At 35.4% G+C, this 23012-nt stretch overlaps 1 protein-coding gene across 6 annotated transcripts in view; it reads left to right on the top strand.

Moving 5' to 3' along the window:
- LRP2 (LDL receptor related protein 2) overlaps positions 1–23012 on the top strand; it is a 134774-nt gene that overhangs the window by 68388 nt on the left and 43374 nt on the right. For all 6 annotated transcript variants that reach the window (XM_052674942.1, XM_052674941.1, XM_052674945.1 and 3 more), the window contains 20 exons: positions 456–593; positions 1509–1790; positions 2979–3218; positions 3890–4009; positions 4376–4492; positions 5157–5534; positions 6429–6677; positions 7595–7806; positions 8270–8454; positions 9367–9595; positions 10633–10810; positions 12614–12742; positions 15003–15169; positions 16853–16996; positions 17836–17945; positions 18943–19120; positions 19467–19680; positions 20127–20366; positions 20488–20676; positions 21266–22186. In XM_052674942.1, the coding sequence (XP_052530902.1) occupies positions 456–593; positions 1509–1790; positions 2979–3218; positions 3890–4009; positions 4376–4492; positions 5157–5534; positions 6429–6677; positions 7595–7806; positions 8270–8454; positions 9367–9595; positions 10633–10810; positions 12614–12742; positions 15003–15169; positions 16853–16996; positions 17836–17945; positions 18943–19120; positions 19467–19680; positions 20127–20366; positions 20488–20676; positions 21266–22186 (4620 nt within the window). The remainder of the gene's footprint in view (positions 1–455; positions 594–1508; positions 1791–2978; positions 3219–3889; positions 4010–4375; positions 4493–5156; positions 5535–6428; positions 6678–7594; positions 7807–8269; positions 8455–9366; positions 9596–10632; positions 10811–12613; positions 12743–15002; positions 15170–16852; positions 16997–17835; positions 17946–18942; positions 19121–19466; positions 19681–20126; positions 20367–20487; positions 20677–21265; positions 22187–23012) is intronic.

The following is a 23012-nucleotide window of genomic DNA, read 5'->3' as shown; positions in this document are numbered from 1 at the left end:
TAGCTTTCAAATTGGGATGCTTCTCTAGAGGTGAATAGCAATTTCAGGATTTTATTAATTATATGTAGAGTTCATTGGATTCATGGTGTGTGCAAAGAAGAATGACAGCATCTAACCCCATTGGATATTGTGCAAAAACCTCTTCAGAATATTCTAACGCCTTCAAAAAAAAAGTCTTAATGAATTATTTTAAAAACTGTCCTAGAATTTGAAGTATCACTAGAGTCTGTTATATCTTATATTAAGCAATATCTAAGAGGTTTTTTTTTGTTTTTCCTAAGTTATATCTGTCTGTAACCGTAACTTCACTTGTAAGTCAGTTAGTCTTTTTCAGGAAATAATTATGAAAAAATACTACATTTACATGAAATGCCTTGCAGTTCTATCTTATGATGCTTGATATTTTATGTCATTTTGCACTGTAACTATTGTTTGTTAAATGTCTTTCAAAACAGGCTATGCCTATTTCACTGACTGGAGACTTGGTGGGATAGTTCGAGTGAGAAAGTCTGATGGAGGAGAAATGACTATTATTAGGAGGGGCATTAGTAACATTATGCATGTTAAAGCATATGATGCACATTCCCAAATAGGTGAGCTCATTGTTGTACAGGTGGAAGATATGAAATACAGAGTAAGAGAAGATATTTTGGGACATTAATTCAAGATGTTTCGTTCTCAATTTTAAAATGGCTTTCTTAGTCACAACTGTGATGTGTGAGAGAGACAGCACAGATACATACAGTCTCAGGTTCTACATTTGAGTGACTTGTGACTGCATATGGTTTTTCTCCACTGTATCTGTTTCTTTATTTAATAATCTTGACAAATGGAATTTTTATTTCACTGTATCTTGCGTTACCTTATCACCAATTCCAGTCTTGTGTTCATCTTTACCCAGTAGAGGTTTTAGTTAATCGAAACTACTTATTTTGAAGGATTGGATAAACTAATTAAACTAAATTAAATTATATGAATTAAAATACTATTCTTAAAGTAATCACTGTGCGTAAGTCTTTTTTTCTTCTTTTTATTCATCAAATATATGCAGTTATATGATCTAAAATAAGGATTTGATATTATAGTTATCTTGGTAAAACACCCAGTGTGCTTATCAAAGCTCACACTAAGGTACACTACCTACGTGGCGTCCAAACACTGGATCAGGTATGCTAGTCTTGCTGAGACAAAAGTCCAAATTTACTGTAGAGTATTTATTTGCAGATATTTGCCAAAAAATAGCAGAAATCTTTGACAAAATTGTATAACGTGTTTTTGGTATTCTTTAACACTTGTGTCATTGAAGACTGTATGGTATGAAGGGCTTATTTTTTACTTACTACTGCTACTGCCAGTAAACTTCACCTTATTTGGCGTTGTAAGCAGAATCAGATTTTGCTACAGCATCTTTTTTTTTATTTTAAATTCTTTTGCAATTACTCTGTGCTTTTAATAGTTTCCAAGCTGTTATCAATATTGTACACGTGTCTTCTCTATCACTCTTTAAGGCTCTAACTACTGTAACAGAGGAACAAATCCTAATGGAGATTGCAGCCATTTCTGCTTCCCAGTACCAAATTTTCAGAGAGTTTGTGGTTGTCCATATGGCATGAAACTGGCTTCAAATCAACTGACGTGTGTTGAAGATCCATCTAATGAGCCACCAACTTTGCAGTGTGGCTCATACTCGTTTTCCTGCAACAATGGAAGATGTGTGCCTCGATACTATCAATGTGATGGCATTGATGATTGCCATGATAACAGTGATGAACAAAACTGTGGTTCTTTAAGTAAGTGCTCCCTGTAATTTACTATCAGTATTTGGTGATTTTATTTCTGAAAGTTTGATGTGTCAGTCTGATTTCCTTGGAATAAAATCTGATTTTTTTAGTGCTCTATTTGTGGATAAATCCTGAGACCAATTTGGAGGATAAGTTACTTTGAAAGTAACAGGATAACTCATAGGGAATTCAACACCAGACAGTTGAAGACGCACGAAAATATTAACGTCTAACTGGATTCAACATTCATTTAAAGAGTGACAAAGATGTCTCTTCTAAAGAAAAAGTCTACATTTATTCTTAGTTTTTTGTAAATTTGAGAGACATTGAAATATCGCTTTCTTGTTTTATTTTAATACCTGAAGAAGGACAAAAGGTCTTAATAAAGTTGAAGGCACTTAAAAAGAGCACTATAAGAAAAATAACAAAACCATGTGCATTGCCTAGCCTACTTCTGAGATTAAAGCAGTGCCTTTATTTCATTTAATAGCTGAATTAAACAGATTTTTTTCAGATTTTCATTATGTTTGGGCACTTCTGAACTATTTGTTAGATCTTCTTTTTCACAGTGAAATAAGTTAAAAGTTAAATGAATTCATTTCCTGCTTTTACTGTAAAACGACTCAAAAAAAAGAAGTTACTTTGTTGATCAAGTGAAATGGAGAAAACAAATTAATATCTGTATTTCTTAAAATACTGAAGAGTTCTTGGCTCTTGTGGCATGTTTGGTGCCCCTTTAGAGTTAATTCTTTTAAATTACATACAAGAGAACAGCATGTAAGAATTAAATGTGCCCCTTACTGCACAGAAGTAACAAGTATGAGTAAGTTATAAAACCTGTTTCTTATTAGTAGGATATTGCAGAATAAATCTATTTTGGGAAAAGAAGGTATGAAACAAATGGTTACTTGAAGAATGATTTTTCTTGCTTTCTTTTTAGATCGATGTGAAGTCTTAGTAATTTATAGCTTTTATTCATGCAGCTTAAAAAAAAAAGCTTACAAGAATTTAGTTTGCTTTTGCAACAGTTTTGCAGCATGACTGACACTTTCATTTTAAGCAATGTGCGTTGCAGAATGTGATGTGTAATTTAGATATTCTGTAAGCATAGTAAATATTTAAATATATTTAACATGCTGGCAGGGAAGGTACGTCTTGGAGATCATTATAAGTGTTCTCTTTTATTTTTTTGTTTAGACAATACTTGTTCCTCATCAGCTTTCACCTGTGCCAGTGGACAGTGTATTCCAGGTCGGTGGCGTTGTGATAAACATAATGACTGTTTTGATGGCAGCGATGAATTGCGTTGTCCCACACAAGGACCCACATCATGCCCTGAGACCCTGTTTACATGTGACAATAATAGATGTATTCCTAGGATCTGGCTGTGTGATACTGATAACGACTGTGGTGATGGGTCAGATGAAAAGAATTGCAGTGAGTATCTGAATTGTCTTTTTAAAACAAACAAACAAACAGTGAACATCTGTGTATGTCTATATGCACAAGTCTAAAAATAAGAAATGAAATTAGGAAGAAAGATCCTATATCTAAGTGGGATTCATGTTTTTCAGTATGTAAGATGTTGAAAACTCACCTACTTCGAGCTACCAGAGCCATGTAGAATGAAGAAAAATAATTAAAAAGCAGTAAGACGGTGCAGCTGTGAGAGTTGTAATCACGGTGCTGCATAATGTTACCCGCTACAACTTACAGCAAAAAGCATCTGTATCTCACACATTCAAAATACATACTTAATGAGCAGTTTCAGTAATGACTGATGGTGTGGTCAACTGATTTAATGTTGATGTTTTTGTCCAGAAATATCTGTAATTATTTTGCGGTGAAGTAAGACAGTTTCTCTATATACTTCAGTTTGCATTATTTCTCACTAATTGGAATGGACTGTTTCTTTTGCATGAGACACAGTCTACATATGAATAAATAATTTCTTGATGTTAATGTAGCAGTGCTTGTCATTTGGATGTTTACTAGCTGCTTCATTGCAGACTGCAATTTAGAGATATTGTTTGTATGCTGTCCCTGTATTATGCTGATTTCAGATGAGAGAAAATAAACAAGGCTGTGATTACTGTCATTCTTAACAGCTTTCACAGGTACTTGTGAGCCCAGGCAGTTTCAGTGTCCAGACCATCGCTGTATTGACCCATACTATGTCTGTGATGGGGACAAAGACTGTGTAGATGGTGCTGATGAGCATGACTGCAGTAAGTGCAATCTTTGTTTGTTCCACCCCTTTATTGTTTCTCACTGTTGTGCCCCGAAGGGTATTTGGTGACCTCATATTACGAGCTCTAGGATAGCAGATAGGCGCAATAAACCTATCCATAAATTAGCTCTGTTAATGATACTTGTTTTAGTATTTATTGTAAGCTCTTTGATCTTTTGGGTGGTTTCAGAGGGCTGAAATCTAAGTTTTCTGTAGATTTCAAAGTCATTTTCTGTATCACATAGAAATAGCAGTCTTCAGTGGGACTTGGACTTCTGGTGCCATAGCTGCCTTGTGCACCTGTAGAAAAATATGGCTCAGTCTAGCTCTGAAAATAAAGTAACTAACTTTTTTCCTTTTTTAGTATACAATTGCAGTGGCACAGAGTTTAAATGTGTAAGTGGAGACCAGTGTATCAGTTCTTACTACAAATGTGATGGTGTTTTTGACTGTAATGATCACTCAGACGAGACCGATTGCCGTAAGTATAGGGATTTATTAGGTGATGCTGTGCAAAATTTTGTTTATCTCCTGTGTCAGATAATTTGAAATACAGTCATTCAAACTTGAAAATTATTTTTAGATAAACTTGCTTGTAAATACTTCTTGTGAGCCAAAATTTCACACACGGTAGATTTCAGCTTAAGAGTAGCTTTCTGGCAGAGTGGTGCCTGCATCCCATTTGTCTCTCAAGTTTTGTTTTATTTGGCACCATAAGGTTTAAAAGTAAGGCTTAAAAGTCTGTTCAGCTAGGAAGCTGGAAACTTTTGCTCTGTGAGAGTTATATTAAATTTTTTTCCCTTGAGATGTTATTTAAGTTAGTATTTTTCAATATGAGATGGTGAGAACTTATTTCAGAGAGTAATTTCATCTTGTGTTGGGTATGCTCATAGATGTCAGTATACGTAGATAGCAATGTGTGCTTGTTTAAAGCATGACCGTACATTGCTTTATTCACTGTATTATAAAGTAGGAGCTAATTTGTCCAAATTCTGGAATGTCATGTGTATTGAATGACTGTGATTCTATGGCCCGATTTAAAAGCAACAGAGCTTTTTATAGTGTTGTAATTACTTCGGCAAGACAAGAACTGAAAACAGTAGCTCTTCATCTCATTTCTGAACTTTTGAATGTCACTGTTTTAGCTACAAGACCACCAGGAATGTGCCACCAGGATGAATTCCAGTGCCAATCAGATGGCAATTGTGTTCCTGCTAGCTGGGAATGTGATGGCCATCTTGACTGTGCAGATGGCTCAGATGAACATCACAGATGTCCTGCCAGGACCTGTCCTCCATCCCTTTTCCGCTGTGACAATGGCAACTGTGTCTACCGAGCATGGATCTGTGATGGTGATAATGACTGCAGGGATATGAGTGATGAGAGAGATTGTCCTACGCAACCCTTCCGGTGTCCCAGCTGGCAGTGGCAATGTCCCGGCCATAGTATCTGTGTGAATCTGAGCAAAGTTTGTGATAATTCTGCTGATTGTCCTAATGGAGCAGATGAATCCCCACTGTGCAGTAAGTTACTGTTCAAGCATCTACAATAACCTACAGTGTGCTGTGACTACAGGCATAAAATGCTGAGTATCCACAGAACAGCTGTGTTATATTCAGCATGTGTTGTTATTGTAGCAACATTTCTAGCAGAAATTGTAAGCTTACTGTAATTAAAGCACTAATTATGAAGTGGAACTTCCTTGCAGTGAAGGGAGACTAAGGTGAACTCATTAACTATATCCAATCTTATGCTCTGAATTATATGCTGAATTTCACTGACTACAGTGGCTTTTATGTAACTGTATTGGAATGAGGTTTGTTTTCTCAAACAGATTCACTAAAGAAGGGTATGCCTTACATTCAGATTAAACACGATTCAGTCTTTAATACTTTCTTTTAAATTTCTAATTTCAAAAATCATGAAAAAAATCTAAAAGTTTATCTGTAGCTAGCTATTTGTAGCTATTTGTATTTGTGTTGATTATTATTTGATTTAATCGTAACCTTTTTCTTTCTTCCCTTCCTTTTTTCCTTTCTTTCTTTAATCAATGCACATTCTCAGATGAACCCCAGCCAGGTATGATTATACGTAATTTTAAATTTTTGTGTATTAACAAGATTTTAGTGCTGGAGTTGTACAGCAAATATTTTGTATAATCTAGGTATTTTTGAAAACATTGTTGCAAGTGAATTCTGGGACTCAGTGGTAAATGCTGTGTTATCTGCCTTCATATGCATTGTGTATGTTGTATTTTGCATAAGAGCCTTAACCTGGTCTCACATGCATAACTGATAATTGTGCAGTATGTTTTAACAGCAATTTCAGGCTGGTACAATGCAACAGCAAAGTAATAAATCTAGCATAGAGAGCTTTTGTTAACTATATGCTTATTTCCTTTCCCAACCCCATTTCAGATCAGGAGAGCTGCTCTGATAATAATGCAGGCTGCACTCATGAATGTATTCAAGGACCCTTTGGAGCTCAATGTACTTGTCCTGTTGGATACCAGCTGGCAAATGATTCTAAGACCTGTGAAGATATTAATGAATGTGACCCTCCAGGCTTTTGTAGTCAGCACTGTTACAATGAGAGAGGATCTTTTCGATGTTACTGTGATGAAGGATACATTCTGGAAACCAATGGGAGGATTTGTAAAGTGGCAGGTGAGAAACACTGGTGTCAACCTTAAAAATGGCAGTGGTGCTGGAAAGTGTCTGGCTTTTTTTTCATTTTCATACTGTTATCTTTTGAAAGAGGAGATGCAACAGCCACGGACAGTCATTCATAGCAGATTATCCTGAGTATTAAAACAGCCACTCGGGGTTAATTGGAAAATATTATTTTGTTGAAATACAGTATTTAGATTAACATCCTGGGTAATTAAATCCACAGTGGTAAAAAAATATATATATATATTCTGGAGAAAAGCAGTGCCAGGCACCTCTAAATCATAAGTTAAAATCTGCTCTTTTATGAAGTTCAGTGCATTGAGAGTGTTTATAACCCATTCTTTTCATGAGGGTTTAATGTCTGTGTTATGGTCTTAATTCTGGAGAGCAAGGAAGACTGAGCCAGCCCAGTTCTCTGTTGTTCTGTATCTCTTACATAGTGTGCTAAAGGAACCATAAACCCATTGTTACCATAAGGTTCCTGGTTTAGGGGTATCCTCAGGTTCTGCAGTCTGAGAAGGATAACTTGTGGGACAGAGACCTTTGCAGTTTCAATCAGGATTGGGAGTTGAAAGTGGCTCCGAGGGAAGTAAGTTCTGGCTCAGCTGCAAACTAAGAAACCAAGGTCCCGATGTGAGACTGGAAGGAGAGTCTGTTGGAATAAATGATGGAGGAAGAATAAAAGAAAGCCAGAGTAGATCACAAGGTGTCAGGATAGACAGAATAGATATGATAAAATATATTTGCCTGGGAGTTGATTTTGAATTTGCCCTTTCAACCCATGCATCTAGATATAATTACTTTGATGCTATAAAACCATGTCTAATTACTCAATTACTCATTGTTACTTGTCTAACAGAGTTACTGTTGGATAGCTAAGTGGTTTATTTAAATTTCTTTTTCTTTAACAGAGTCTGGGAATCTTCTTTTGCTAGTGGCAAGTCGTAACCAAATTGTTGTGGACAACATCACCTCTCAGTCACACAGTATCTATTCTCTCATTAGGGATGGGAGGAATATTGTGGCTATTGATTTTGATTCGATCTCAGATCGTATCTTTTGGTCTGATACAACACAGGATAAAATTTGGAGTGCTTACCAAAATGGGACTGACCAAAAAATAGTAAGTTTCACTGAGTTTCACTTGTCTCTTCACTGTTGAAAGAAAATGAAGACGTTGTATCTCCACTTAAGGGAAGAGGCAAACCCCTAGTATTAATAAGGGAGATAGGCTAAGTGAAACAACTCAGTAGATGCTAAGCTAATGTTTCCTATACCTTTTTGAAAAAGGAACCTGAATGTTTTTGGGAAGCTTTGTAACACTAGACTATACACTGATTTTCCCCATAGTAAGTGCATACTTCTTCCGTACGGCTGAAGTTAGTAAGAGTGGGTATATGCCTAGTAAGCACTCTGAGGCTCATTCTGTATAAAAGGCCTAGAAAATAGTTGAAATTTGGTTACCTGTTTTCTGTATTTACAGAGGAATAAAGTGTGAGAAGTGATAACAATTAGTTTTTTTTTTCTCTGTCTCTCTCTTGTTTTGTTTTGTTTTGTTTTGTTTTTTAATTTCTGTTATTAAACAGGTGTTTGACAGTGGTGTCACCGTGACTGAAAGTATAGCAGTAGATTGGGTAGGACGCAATCTTTACTGGACAGACTTTGTTCTGGAAACAATTGAAGTCTCTAAAATGGATGGGAGCCACAGGACTGTGCTGATTAGTGAAAATGTAACAAACCCAAGGGGACTAGTGTTAGATCCCAGAATTGAGTAAGATTTTTTAATTTTGTTTTGAGAAGATACATATTTTATGGTAACAATATTCAAACGTGAGATATGCCCAAATGATATTGTAATTATAAGTGACAAGTGGAAGAGAAAACTGAAAATACAGTTTTTAAATGATGTGTTTAGAGTGTTCATTTTATATTTAGTTTCAAATGATCATTATTTGTAATGTGTTAATCTGATTTGCTCTCACAAGATATTTGCCTTCCTCAGAAACAGATCTTCTTCCTAGGTACAAACTTAAAATTTAAAAGTTTGGTATATCATTAGTCAGTGGTGTGCCACAAATATGTGTATGTTCAGCATAAGGTGGTATGCCTCCCTATTTCTACCTGACAAAGGACAGGTTCCCTTGTACCCCCAAATGAAAAATAATTGCCATCATGTGTTAATGTCATCATAAAAAATACCTTCCTGTTTTGAGAAGCGACAGAGTAAGTGAAATTTTCTAATTTGAACTGTTCGTGTGCAGACTTCTGTTTTACGAACTCTCCAGTGTCTTGAGCTCTGCTTACTGCCAACCACGGGGAGCTCTTCAGTTGTAGCTCTGGTAGCACGATCAATGTGCCTGTGAAAGCACAAGCCTGCATCAAGTTAGTATTTAGGAAACGGAATCGCCTTACAGTCAACATCTGCAGTCAACAGTAATGATGATGGAGTTTTTACTGTTCTTATTTACAAAATAAAATAGCTCAGAAGCATTCAAAAGTTTTTACAGCAGAAATGATGGTAATGTCATGAATAAACATATTGCTGATATGAGTGATTTCAGTATCATTGGTTAGGACATTTCTTAAACATCTTTCTGGCTAATTAAGCTTTATAGGCAGCTTGCTTTTTTCTTTTTCTTTTTTTTTTTCTTCAGATTGGTAACTCTTAGTTACTTTTTTTCAGTGCTCATGTGATGTTCTGGACTGACTGGGGCCAAAACCCCCGAATTGAAAGAGCCAGTATGGATGGCAAATTGCGAACAGTGATTATTAACAGTAAAATCTACTGGCCCAATGGACTCTGCATTGACTACCCAAATAAACTTCTTTATTTTGCTGATGCTTATCTTGATTATATTGACTTTTGTGATTACAATGGGAACAACAGACAACAGGTGGTTGCAAGTGATTTGGTAAGATGTTAATTAATAAACAGTGTTTTTCTATCTCCTTTCTGATACTGCTCAACAGTGTATTTGCACAATCATAGCCTTTCTGTTCAAAATGTTCTGGTGAAGTAAGTAGTGAAGTATTCTAGCTGCTTGTTACCGCTGGAAAATTAATTACATAAACCATTCAGTCTTCTATATTTTCAGTGGAACCTAGAGCTAAGTGTAGGCTTAATGCTGTAGATCATTCTCATTTGTTCTGTCTACGTGTGAAGTCTAAAAGTGACATCTGACACTTTTAACTCTAATACAGTAAAAAAACTGGAGGACTTCTCCTTGCCACCTTCTGTCAGTGATAACTGTAGCAACAGAGGATGATCTGCTGACAAGATTTGCTATTTGCTGGGAATGTTGTGAAGGGAGAACTTCTGACAGGTTATCTTTAAGCAACATACTGCTGTCAATTGACAGGACTGTGTACCAACACCACAGTTTACTTATTCTTATAAGCTGGTATGAATAGCAATGTGTATTTTTAAGAATTGAACCTTGGGATCTGTTTATCTTTGGCTAAGTAGGCAATTCTTGTGCATTAGAGACAGGTGCTATATTTCTTGCCTCAATCTTCAGAAATTTCATTGAGCCATCTTCTTCAACAATGTGGTAAATTATAGGGAAGCTTATTGGAACTGAAAGGTCTTTGCAGATTCATAACTGTTGCATTTTCACTTGTGTCCATGAAAATCTGCAGTTGAGTCTTTATTTTTTGTTTGCTTGTGTTCTGCCTTGCAGATGGACTGCTTTATTAATTCCTCATGCTGTACATACTTTTTTTTTAAAAAAAAAAAAAAAAAAAAAAAAGCAAAGCTCCCTCATAATTGGTGTCTTGTTTTCAGGCAGTAGATGATATTTCATACTCACTTGGTAAAAATAGCTTTTGAGACGGCAGCTTTTCTTTTTTTTTTTCTTTTTTTCTTTTTTAAATTTTTTCTTAGCTCTGTTATTACAGGGCAAGCTTTGCTATCTCCAGAACTAAAGTGATAAACATTCTTGCCTCACAGATTTTGCAACATCCTCATGCTCTAACTATCTTTGAAGATTTTGTCTACTGGAGTGACCGGTATACTAACCGAGTAATTAGGGCCAATAAATGGCATGGAGGAAACCAAACAGTTATGATTTATAACATTCACCAGCCTTTGGGGCTTGTGGCAGTTCATCCTGTAAAGCAGCCTTATGGTAAGTTCAGCAAAACAATTTTGATGATTACAAAAATAAGTCACAAAGTAATGTCGTGCATTCTGGAATCAGTCATGTCAACAAGTAGTCTGGGTTAAAACAAGAAAATAATTTATGCCACTGACTTAAAACTGAAAATCTTTTCAGTCTTTCCAACCTGCTGAGTAGTCCAGTGTTTAGGAAAGTGACCTAGGGAGCATATAAGCATAATGAATAACTGAAAAGAATAATAGGAAAGTAGCATATGCAGCTTTTCTGCTCTTTATTTTGAAGTTTTTGTCATAAAATTCTAGCATGTTTGAAAATATTTTCATTTTAAAAATTTCTCTGTGGCAAACAGACTTGTTCCACGTATATAAGTTATATCATACTTTTAGGCAAATTACTCTTGTCATTCCTTGCTTGATTTTACTTAATGAAATAATGCAATAAAGGATTTTAATTTATTCAAGACTGACTTTGATTTCTTCTGCTCTGTATCTTGTGTTGGGGTTGTTTTTTTGCAAATAAATATTGCAGTGAATAACATTTTCTTTTTCCTGAAGAATTATAACGGGGGAGGGCATAGTCTTGTATCTTATTAATGTGCTAGTAATTTCTGGTGCTATGCTATGTGTGCACTTTTTTTGAACAAAACCTTCCTCAAGCATGTTCATAGCTAAAGCTGCTTTGGACTGTTGTTAAATTATTTAGTCACAAAAGGGTAACATTAATTTATACATTGTAATTCTTATTTAATAAGTTTTAATTTATAGTGTGGAGCTTAAAAACATTACTACCACTGGTGGAGAAACTGGCTTATTTTCTTTATTGTATTAAATTAGTTCATTTTGTGATTTTCTTTCATCAAATCCTTTCAGGATTTCAACAAATCCTTTCAGATTTTTTTGTTTTTCTTTACATGGACAGGGAAAGAAGAAAGCACTTACCAAATAGTTCAACACTGTAATATTGCAAATGAAGGCTTGATTTTTTTAACTGTCATCCATTCTTCTTGTTTTGTAAATCATTAGATTTCACATCAACTAGATTTTAGATAGAAATGAGCTATTTTCTTATAGTTTGAGTTTTGAGTTTATCATTGTTTTACTTGCCATCTTGTTGAATTCTTCTCAGTTCTTGTTATTTTTTTACTATCTGGGATAATTTGTCATTTCCTCAAATATACCACTTTTTGAGTAAAACCTGCAGCAGTTGCTAAGGGTATTCATTCATGCAGTCTGGTTTGTATTTCATGAGGATGACTTCTGAAAAATTCTTTTTAACATCATTTTTGTGGAAGCAATCTAAATGGTTGAATTTTAATTTCTAGTAATAATAATAATCATCAAAGGCTTTTTAACTCTTCTATTTCACAGACTTCAGGATTCAAAGTGATACAAGAAATTATACATTAAGTCCCTACTACCCTTAATGATGCATAGTCAGCCATGTCATTTCTTTAATTTTCTCCAAAAAGCTTCAGCAAATAGTTTAAACCTCCCATCCAGAAAGGTTATTGTGATCAAAGTCTGAAGGTTCTGCAGGCCTTCAGATGCAATTAACAAAATTTGGAAAAGGAATTTGACAGATTTTTGTGCTAGGAAAATGAAAAGATCAGTATGATAATATTGCTGGTTTTACAGTAAGGTTTATGTTCTAAGTGTATTGTATTGCATGTGATTCTTGTAAATAACTTGATATTGAATTTCAAGGAAATACTGAAGCTGATTTAGTGCAGAGTTGACATTTTCAGTAGCACTGAATAGCTTTCCAACTTCCTGTATTGCTAACAGTTGCTAATAAATTTATTTTTCTTTTCAGGTATCAATTCCTGTGCATCATCACCCTGTAGCCACCTCTGCTTGCTTTCATCATCTGGACCACTTTTTTTTTCCTGTGCTTGTCCTTCTGGATGGATGCTTTCTCCTGACAACAGGAACTGCATGCGAGGTAGGGCAGTAGTTGTGAGACATGAAAAAAAGATTAGACAGATTTTCATAGCCATCCCTCTGCCAAGCAAAAAGCTTGCTTCAGAACTGTGAGCTGTACTCATGAAATCAAAGTTTGGGATCATTCCAGGCGGACTTCACTTAGGAAGGATGGAATGGAGTGTACATGGCCTAAAGGCATGTAGCCAGGTTCTGGAAAGAGCTCAAAGAGAGATATTTCTTCATTTGGGAGAAATGGAAGAAATACTTATTTTTAAGCACTATGAAAAAGCTACATTTTAAATTTTCTCAACACGTTGAATGTTTTGCAGTTACATCTGGAAGGAGCAAAGCATCGGTTAAAATTGTGAAGGAGTATTCTGGCAAAGTGTTGTCCTTGGCGTTATAAATATTCAGCCTGGAAGCATGTTTTAAAGAATTGTACTTTTAAGAACATAGAGGTGCAGATCTAGGAGGGAACTGCTTGATTAATCAAGTCTCCTTCCTTCCTTGAGTACCACCACATAAGGTGTTCCTTTTTAACAGACAGGCTCCAGCTGGACATTAATTTGGTTTCTTGCTCCTAAACTTCAATGAACCTGGCAATTTTGATGTCTGGAAGCCATTTTTTTTTCAGTTCAAGTATATTATTTCCCATTTCTGTCCATTTCCTATGCCACTTCTGTCTTTTGGGATAAAAAATATCGGTAGTTCTTCATTCTTGATATGTATTCTGTGTATATTTTTAAAATGATTTATCACATTCTCCCTCAGCTCGTATTTTGCTTTGAAAGAAATCATGTCCTTTAGTTCCCCTCATGTGGGAGGGTGTTGTCCTTGCTCCTTGTCACCCTCTCCAGCCTATCATTTCAGGTGTGTGTATCTCAGCAAAATTACTCTATTGCTCATTATAAGAATGAAGAATAGTTAAACATTTCCATAGGTGTTAATGTTGATAGAAGCAATCAGCAAAAAATTTCTCAAAAATATGATTGTTTTTAATGAGACTATTAAATTTCTGAAGTACTAACAGTCTAGACAAGAGAACTTGCATATTCATGTTCCAGTAGGATTCAGTAGTGTTTTATGCTGTGTGCAATTTGAGAGGGAATAATGACCCTCAGAGTCTTTTATGCACTGGAACAATTTGTTAAGAATTTAGCGGTTCCATGTAAACTTTTTGTAGAAGAGCCACTAGCATGCTGCATTCATAAGAAAAAAAAAAAAAAAACAGCAACATCGAAGTGTAAAAGCTTCAAGAATTTCACAGCGAAGTTTTTTCAGACAACTGTTTGTTGAAATTTGATTTTGAGCGAGCATGAATGATATATAAGCTTTTGTCAATTTTGACAACAGTTCTGGCTGTTACAGAGTAGGGAGAATAATTTTAGAAAAGCGCAATAATGCTGTATTTTTTTTTTCATGTCAAAAATTTCATGGAAAGTTTGCATAAATGTATTAAGTAGCCAGTGAAAGAAAAAAAAAATAAAAAATCATCTGTACCAGAAGAAGAGTTCGGTTACATTTACCTTCTATATGACAGCAACTCAGTTCCTTCTCAAGTGGTAGCTTATGCCTGGAGAAGTGATCAGACTGTGCTCTCTCCTTCAGAAGAAAAAGGAAAAGGAAGAGGGGAACTCGTGTTTGGAAGAGTCTCTTCCCATACTCTCTGGCAGAGGAGAAATTACATTGCTGACTTGTATCTATAGCTCTGTAATGTGTTTTGTCAGAACACACAACTAGTTGCCCTTTATTTTAATAACATTTAAGCATGAGGATTAGTGTTTTCTTGGAAGTAAATTTATTATTTTAGAGATAAAGTTAGTGTACTCTATAAGAGATTTAAAAACAACAACAAAAAACAACGATACTGCAGATAAGGATCAGCAGTTGTTTCTGTGACATTGTACATTTCTTTTGACTCCTGCTTAGCATTTACAATCTATCTCAGGCACGTTTTGACTCTCATTCCTAGAGTTCTGAAGAATCTGCTTGTAGAAGCTGTGGCTGGATGTACTTCTCCCCTTGGCTAGCAATAAATGATCCTACACTGTTTACTTCCTTTTCAGAATTTGCTTGTATGTGCGTTGCGATTACATAGTGCTGAAACATTCAGTGTTAAAACATTACAATTGATAACCTCAGTCTTGTGAGGTAAAAAAAACAAATGCAAACTTGCATGTAAATAGTTTACAAAGCATCACAGGTAATACTTGTGCAATTTTTTTAACAGAGGAAATGTGTTGTAAGCTAACTCTGACTTACATTATATGTTTTCACAGTTGAACACCCTTTCCTTATTGCTGTCAGAGATAATATAATTTATGGAATTTCTCTGAACCCTGAGGAGAAGACCAATGATGCTATGGTTCCAATAGCAGGAGTTCAAAATGGTGTTGATGTTGACTTTGATGACTCAGAACAGATGATCTATTGGGTTGAAAATCCAGTAAGTTAGTATTTGTGTTCAGAATGCACACTAAAATAAGACTTCTTACTTTAAAGTAGTGTTTATGATTTAAATATATTAGCATTAAAGGTAGGAATTTTAATAAATATAGCTGAAAAAAATAAAAGACTTTTTCCCTAGGATTTATGAGAGAGACTCCATCTCATTTGAACGTTAGTTTTCATATTTGTCCACCAAAATATTTAATTAATGCTCTTCCTTGCAGGGACATGAAGATCAGATGGTAGTGACAGAATTGTACTCTCAGTCCTTTGCTGTAGTCTGCTCTTTTACCTTTATGTTGGCTTAGAACTTAACTCTGCAGATAGAGCTGAAAGAGTTCTCCATGAACGTATTATATTGAACCAGTGGCACTAAATTTCAAAATGAAATTACCACTAGAATGAAATTGCATGCTTGTATGATTTAGTTTCTAGTCTGAGCATTTCATGAAGTAACGTAGTACGGAGGCATCCTTTTCTTAAGTAGAAGAAAAGGATAAAAGAGTCACAGGCAGCAAATACAGGACCAATATTTTTTAAAACTAGTTCAGAATAATTTTTAATGGATCATTATAATTGTTTGAAGAAGTCTCTTAAATTACTCTATGGAAGCCAGGGAGATGGATCTGATAGAAAACTTACGATTCAGCAGTATGTCTCTTTGCTCTTGGAAACTTAAAAGCAGTTGATAAATTCTCAGGAATCTATTTGATCCTCCACGCAGTTTGAAAAAATATTTTTGACACGTTTCAGCTAACAGATAGGTACAGCTGACATTTACAGGAGGTAAAACAGTTTTGTAGGTGGTCATGGGCTTATGTATCTACTAACACAGCTGGCAAGTGAAATGCCAGGAGCCTTGGCAGGCTGAGTGCAGATAAGCACTCTATTAAGAATATATAAGAATAAGACTATACATGGACCTAATGATTCGTGGGTGTTTTTTCTAAAGCAATTGTTCTGCAGAACTTCTGTAAAACTGAAGCAACTGGATGAAAACTCAGATCTCAATGTAGCTTCTCTCTGAGTTTTGTCATTGTTTTTGTATCATGCAGCTAAGGTGTCTATGGTGTAGCTACATTATGTGGCTAACGCTATCGAGCCTGCAAGTGATAATTTGTGAGATAATTTTGTGAAAACTGCAGGGTTAATCTTAGTTTTGATTCTTCTATTACAGTTAGAATTTTGGTTCTTCTGTATTTATGCTTGTAGAGAGCACTGTTTTCCTGCATTGAATTTGAGATTTATTCAAGCTGGCTAATTGAGATATCCTGTTAATAAATCTTTTGAGAGTAGAGTACAAATTACAGTAGTGTGTCTACATACAGCTTAAAAATAGACTATTCAGGCTCATTTTACATAGCCATTTTATTTCTGTGAATCACAGAAATAAATATTTGCTAAATACTTGATATATATAATGAACATCATAGTTCATTTGGTTAATGAAATATAATTCCTCTTTATGCCATATTGTTACACTTAACAGTATATTATATTTTTTTACCATGCTTATGAAAGTATATAAAAATACTTTACTGCTGCTGAATTTTCATTTTTCTCGGAAAAGATTGCAATATAAAGTATCTGTTCACATGGTTGCAATAAATGAGGTTTTCTCTTATTTGTTTGTTTCTGATGAAACTGCTCTGGATGTTTATACTTCTGTTATTTTTCCAAGGGTGAAATTCACAGAGTGAGGTCAGATGGATCTAACAGGACGGTTTTTGCTCCAGCAGCTGTTATTGGTGCTCCTATTGGCCTAGCATTGGACTGGATATCTGCAAACCTTTATTATAGTAACCCAGGAACACAGTCAATTGAGGTAATATTTAAGTACAATTGTGAAAATTAAGAGCCTCAGTATTTTGCTGCTACAAATATGCAATTTGAAATTAGAGCTGTTTTTTAGTGAAAATCAGAAATTAGATTTATTTTTTCTAAAACATTTGGGTAGTATGAAGAAAAGTGATTTGCACACTTGAAGAAAAAAAACTAAATTTGTGCACAGCTAAAAGATTTTAAAAGCGATGTATTCTTGGAACTTTATTTGCGTATGGATCTTTTTGCACTGCTTCTGACTGTAAAGGAATGTAGCCATGGAATGGAGTAAGATCCAATCCCCAGTGCTCTGGTGTCCTATTCTGTATCTTACTGGAGGCAAGCAGTGTGACAGCATGGGAAAAATAAAAATGCCATTTAGAGTAGGGAAATAGAGGGTAAGCAACATGTAATTAGTGATAAGTATGAATAAGTTGCCATGAATTTTCTTGTCATAAAATATAAATATGCAAAATTAAAACCTACCTAATTTAAACAGATACAAGATAATACATGTAAAATCAGCTTTTTTCACTGCCTTCAACCTGTAACATTCAACATCAATATATTATGGAGGCTGAAAGATAAGGTTTTTTTGTTACTATTTTTTATATTTACCAAGGATACTTCAGTATTACCATAGGCAGGTTCAGAGCTTCTTCGTAGGGTGCATGTGAGAGAAGAAAGAATATTAGAGTACTAAGCAGCTTGCTTTTCCTTCATAGTGTTTGAATAAGTTCCTGCAATTTCATCACTTGGTGGATTTAGACTTTCTTCCTTTGATTTAGTTATGTATCTTAAGTTCTGTATTAACATGCTTTGATTAATTCAATATTTGCATAGGTCCTGAAGCTGCACGGTGAAGTAATGTACAGAAAAACTCTGATTACCAACGATGGTACCTCTCTGGGAGCTGGCACACCAATTGGTTTGACAGTTGATCCAGCAAGGGGGTAAATTACTAAAATTGCAGTTATCTTTGCACTTGAATATGTATTCTACATTTTTCTTAATGTTTAAGGTCGTTAGCTTCGATCCTGGATTTGATACAGGTTTGGTTTTTTGTTTTTGTTTTTTAATTTATTCTTTCAAAAGCCTAGAAAACAATTGCATAACTACATAAATTGTTGGATGGATGTCTGTTCTCCTTAATGTACCGTCTACTTCACATTCTTTTTAATTAAAAAAAATGTCAGAATGACTGAATAAAAAGCATTAAAAAAAAGAAAGGCACTGTAAAATGAGGGCACAGAGTAAGGAAAATTATTAAGTATTTATTAATAAAGGCATACTACATGCAAAAAATGTCAGCTGCTAAACAGCATATACTAAACATGACTTTAGTACTTTGTCCCCAGTACAAAGGTGCACTATGATGCTTTTTTTTCCCTCCCAGAATCAAAGTGTTTCATAGGACCATGTTAGTAATGAGATTGTTCTGCTGGTGACCTGCCAGTCTTTCAGATAAATGAATATCTGCTTTTTTGTCTCTTTTATGGAGTCTGTTTACTGTGTCTCCTAGCTGCTTTTCAGCAACTGGGACCAGAGCAGTGCACATATTCCTCAGAGCCAGTTTTTGAACTTGCAGTTTTAATTCTAAACTGAAACCAAACTTACAGTTGAAACTGCAACCATCTATAAAACAGAATTATTGTTCTCCTGCCTTTTATTCCACTCCTGACAATCTTCTGAGCCTACCTCCTGACATACAGTGGATGATACAGGAAAGAGTATATGAATTTCTAAAAATGGTTTAACAGGAATTATTCTTTCAAAACAAGGTCTGTTTTTTTCATTGAGGTTCAGTTCTTAGTGATCTCTATTCATCATGTGCCAAGGTATTTGGCAGAGAGAGGAGATGGATTTAAGCATATGCTTTATTGTCTGTGGGCTATTGATTTCCATCACCAGCTTTGCTAATAGGTGTGATAATGTTTTCCTGTGTTACAGGAAACTGTATTGGACAGACCAGGGAACTGATAGTGGAGTTCCAGCAAAGGTTGCCAGTGCAAACATGGATGGATCAGGTATTCAAACCCTCTTCACTGGCAACCTGGATCATGTAGAGTTCATTACCGTTGATATTAAAGAACAAAAGTTGTACTGGGCTGTCACAAGCACAGGAGTGGTAAGTGATACTTTTGTCATAGTTGGTGTTACTTGTTTATTTGTGTGTTTGTGATTCCCAAGAATAATTCAGTTACTTCAGTTTACTTATGTAACTGGGAAATGCAGGACCAAGCAAAATCTGAATAACATTTATAGATTACCTTTAAAAATAAATGATGATTTGAATGAAGAAACAAATCTCTATTAGCATCCTGCTAACCTATCCTTCCTCTCTGTGATAGGTAGATGAAAATTTGTCCAAGGAAAGATTTTAGTAGTGTATGTTGTATTTTAATTTTGTATTGTAACATTGAATGTATACTATTATAAGAAGTGTAATATTAAGCTTTAAATTGATTTCTTAGATTGAGAAAGGCAATGTGGATGGTACAAATCGTGTGACTCTCGTGGTTCATCTTTCTCATCCATGGGGAATTGCAGTGTATGATACCTTTCTATACTATACCGATCGAGATTATGAAGTTATTGAACGAGTTGACAAGTTCACTGGAGCAAACAAAGTAGTACTGAGAGACAATGTCCCAAGACTGAAGTGTCTACGAGTGTATTATAGAGATAGTGAGTATTTACTAAAGAGCTATTTCAAGATTTCCAACTCATGAAAACTCAAACTTCCATTAGAGACAGAATGTGTGCTCCTTAAAAAAAAATTGTTTGATGTGCCAGAAGCATTTACATGGTTTTACCCAGAGGTGTTCTACTGTCCTGTTAAGGCACTTATTGGCATGGGAAATTTTACTAAAATATCATCAACGTGAAATTGACTAAACAAAAAATTGTTACTTTAGCTTTAGATTTATGGGTTTTTGTCTGATTCTTTGATCCATTGATCTTAAATGAGAAGAAACAAACAAATTGATTACAGGAGCATCATGCTTAAATGGCAATTAAAATATTTTTTGCTCTTTGTTAGTGCTCCACAAGTATAAGAATTTGTTGTACATCTGCTGGAGTTTGTGATGATACAGTTCAGATTTCTGTGTTTCCATGTATTCCTTTCACAGATTCTGCTGGTTCCTCAAATGGCTGCAGTAATAATATTGGAGTTTGTCAACAACTTTGCTTACCTGTACCTGGTGGATTATTCTCCTGTGCATGTGCTACTGGCTTTCAGCTAAATCCTGATAACAGAACCTGTTCTCCATACAATTCATTTGTAATTGTTTCTATGCTTTCTGCAATTAAAGGATTTAGTTTAGAGACGTCTGATCACTCTGAAGCCATGGTACCTCTAGCAGGAAGAGGTATGTGACAATTATAGTAAGATGAGAGCTTATAATACCTAATGTTTTCGCACTTCTGGCCTGCATGCCATGTTCTGAGTTTGTTAGTTTATATTAAAGATGATTAATTGCTACTTTTCAGGACGGAATGTGCTTCATGTGGATGTTCACATGCCTTCTGGTTTCATTTACTGGTGTGACTTCAGTAGCACAGTGTCTTCTCAGAATGCAATACGTAAAATTAAACCTGATGGTTCTTATTTTAGAAATGTTGTTACGAATGGAATAGGACGAAATGGAATCCGTGGCATTGCAATTGACTGGGTAGCAGGTAAGCATAGCAGAATTCAGTGACTGTTATTTATGCAATAAAGTAGCTAGTATTTGTTCAGTATTATACACGTGTGTACTGTATTTGTGTTTTTCAAAAGTTCTTCTGGAGATTGATAGGCTATTTGGGACAGATTTTAGAAGAATCATCTACTGCATGCACTTTGTAGTTACTGTATTCAGTGCTGTGCCACAACACAAAATTCATAGTTTTATGTTGTAAAAGGTAAAGAGTATGGATGTGCAAGCCAAAAGCTTCTATATAATAACAATAGATATTTGAGACTGAAAAAATAAATAACAACTATGGTTAATGCATTTTTGATCATTAGCCACTGATTATCTCCATGGAAATCAATAAAGATGTGGAAATTATTCCACTACTTCAATTTTGATCGTCTCTTACTTTACTTCCTCAAAATGGAGCTGCATACTTTGTGCTCTTAACTTCTAAAATGTTTATGGATATTCATTTAACAGTTTAGTATTTTATCAGTTCATGTTTCTCAGGTGGTGATGCTGTGTACTAACTTTTGTCACTCTCCTTTGTTTTTTTGTTGTTTTTTTTTTCCAATTTGTTTTAAATGCAGGAAATCTTTATTTTACAAATGCATTCCTGACAGAGACTTTTGTAGAAGTTTTACGTTTAAACACAACTTATCGCCGTGTTCTGCTTAAAACTACAATAGATATGCCAAGGCACATAGTAGTAGATCCAAAAAACAGATACTTGTTCTGGGCAGATTATGGGCAAAATCCGAAGATTGAACGTGCATTTCTGGACTGCACCAACAGAACAGTTCTGGTATCTGAGGGCATTGTCACACCTCGTGGGTTGGCCATCGATCACAGCAATGGCTACATTTACTGGGTAGATGATTCCTTAGACATGATTGCAAGAATTCAACCCGATGGTGGTGATGTTGAAATTGTGCGTTATGGCAGTCGCTATCCAACTCCATATGGTATCACCGTCTTTGGGAATTCAATGATCTGGGTGGATCGGAACCTGAAAAAAGTGTTTCAAGCCAGCAAGGAGCCAGGCAATACTGATCAACCAACAGTAATACGAGACAACATTAATTGGCTAAGGGATGTTACCATTTATAATAGTCATTTTCAGTCACGTTCACCCCTTGACGTAAACAACAATCCTTGTTTGGACAGCAACGGAGGCTGTTCCCATCTGTGTTTTGCCCTGCCTGAATTGCATATACCCAAATGTGGTTGTGCCTTTGGCACACTGGACAGTGATGGCAAGAGATGTACCATTTCAACAGATGATTACTTGATTTTTGCCCTTGAGAATGCCCTCAGAAGTATTCACCTGGATCCTGAAAATCACAGTCCTCCCTTCCGTGCAGTCAATGTGTTAAGAACTGCAGTGGCCTTGGATTTTGACAGCATAAACAACCGAATATATTTTACACAAAGTTATCCTTCAGGTGCTGGAAGAATCAGTTATATCAGTATTTACTCAGGAATTGGCACTCCAGTAGTAGTTGCATCTGGTAAGTGAATTGAATTGTGATTCAGAATAATTAGATACTGGAAAACGACTGGATTAGCTCAGCTGGTAGTTTTATACTTATAGTGAAGGTAGACTGATTATTTAAGGCAACTGATAAAATGATCTTTTTCTCTTCAGTGTTTTCCTCTTATGATAATCTTATATCTTGACAAGAAAATATAGAACTGGTTAAATATTGTTACATGCTGTCAGTAGTTTTGAGATTGCGGGAAGTGTAGAGACAGAGATACTATGATATTACCAATATAAAAAGACAAATAATATCTGTTTAATAATAATAGCTATTGTAGTGTTTTTTGTTGTTAAACATTTTTGAATTATTAAGATTCTTGACAATCTGCAGCTTTTCCTCTGACTTGCTCTTCGCTGCCAATCAAATAACTCTGTGTTAGATCTTCACCACAAGTGAGATGAAGGAAACAAGGTAGCATTCTGGGCCAAGGAGGGCATTTAGTAAGCTGGAAGTGTGATGAAGCAGAGTTTGGGGGGAGAATGAGACAACTAAGCCTGTGTTTTCAGAAAGCCAGTGTCAGGTTGAACTGTTTATGCTGGACTGATGGACAGCTGAGATCCTTATGTCAGCGTACCCCGCTGTTAAGGGTTGTGTAAAACTGCACCTTCAACAAGGGTTTACATCTTCAAGTCTTTGCTATTGCTTTCCTCTCTTCTGTCACAGGTGTCAACTTGATCATCTGTTTTAGTGTAAGCACAAAATAAGGACAAAACAATGCTTATTTTTTATCTGCCTCTGCCTGCCTTGATGCTCTCTGAATTTACAGGGTGGGAGCGAGGGATGATTCCTGTTA

Source organism: Tympanuchus pallidicinctus, unplaced genomic scaffold (assembly GCF_026119805.1).
Source record: "Tympanuchus pallidicinctus isolate F22 unplaced genomic scaffold, pur_lepc_1.0 scaffold15, whole genome shotgun sequence".
In the NCBI taxonomy this organism is placed as follows: Eukaryota; Metazoa; Chordata; class Aves; order Galliformes; family Phasianidae; genus Tympanuchus; species Tympanuchus pallidicinctus.
This window is presented reverse-complemented; position numbering and strand designations above follow the sequence as displayed.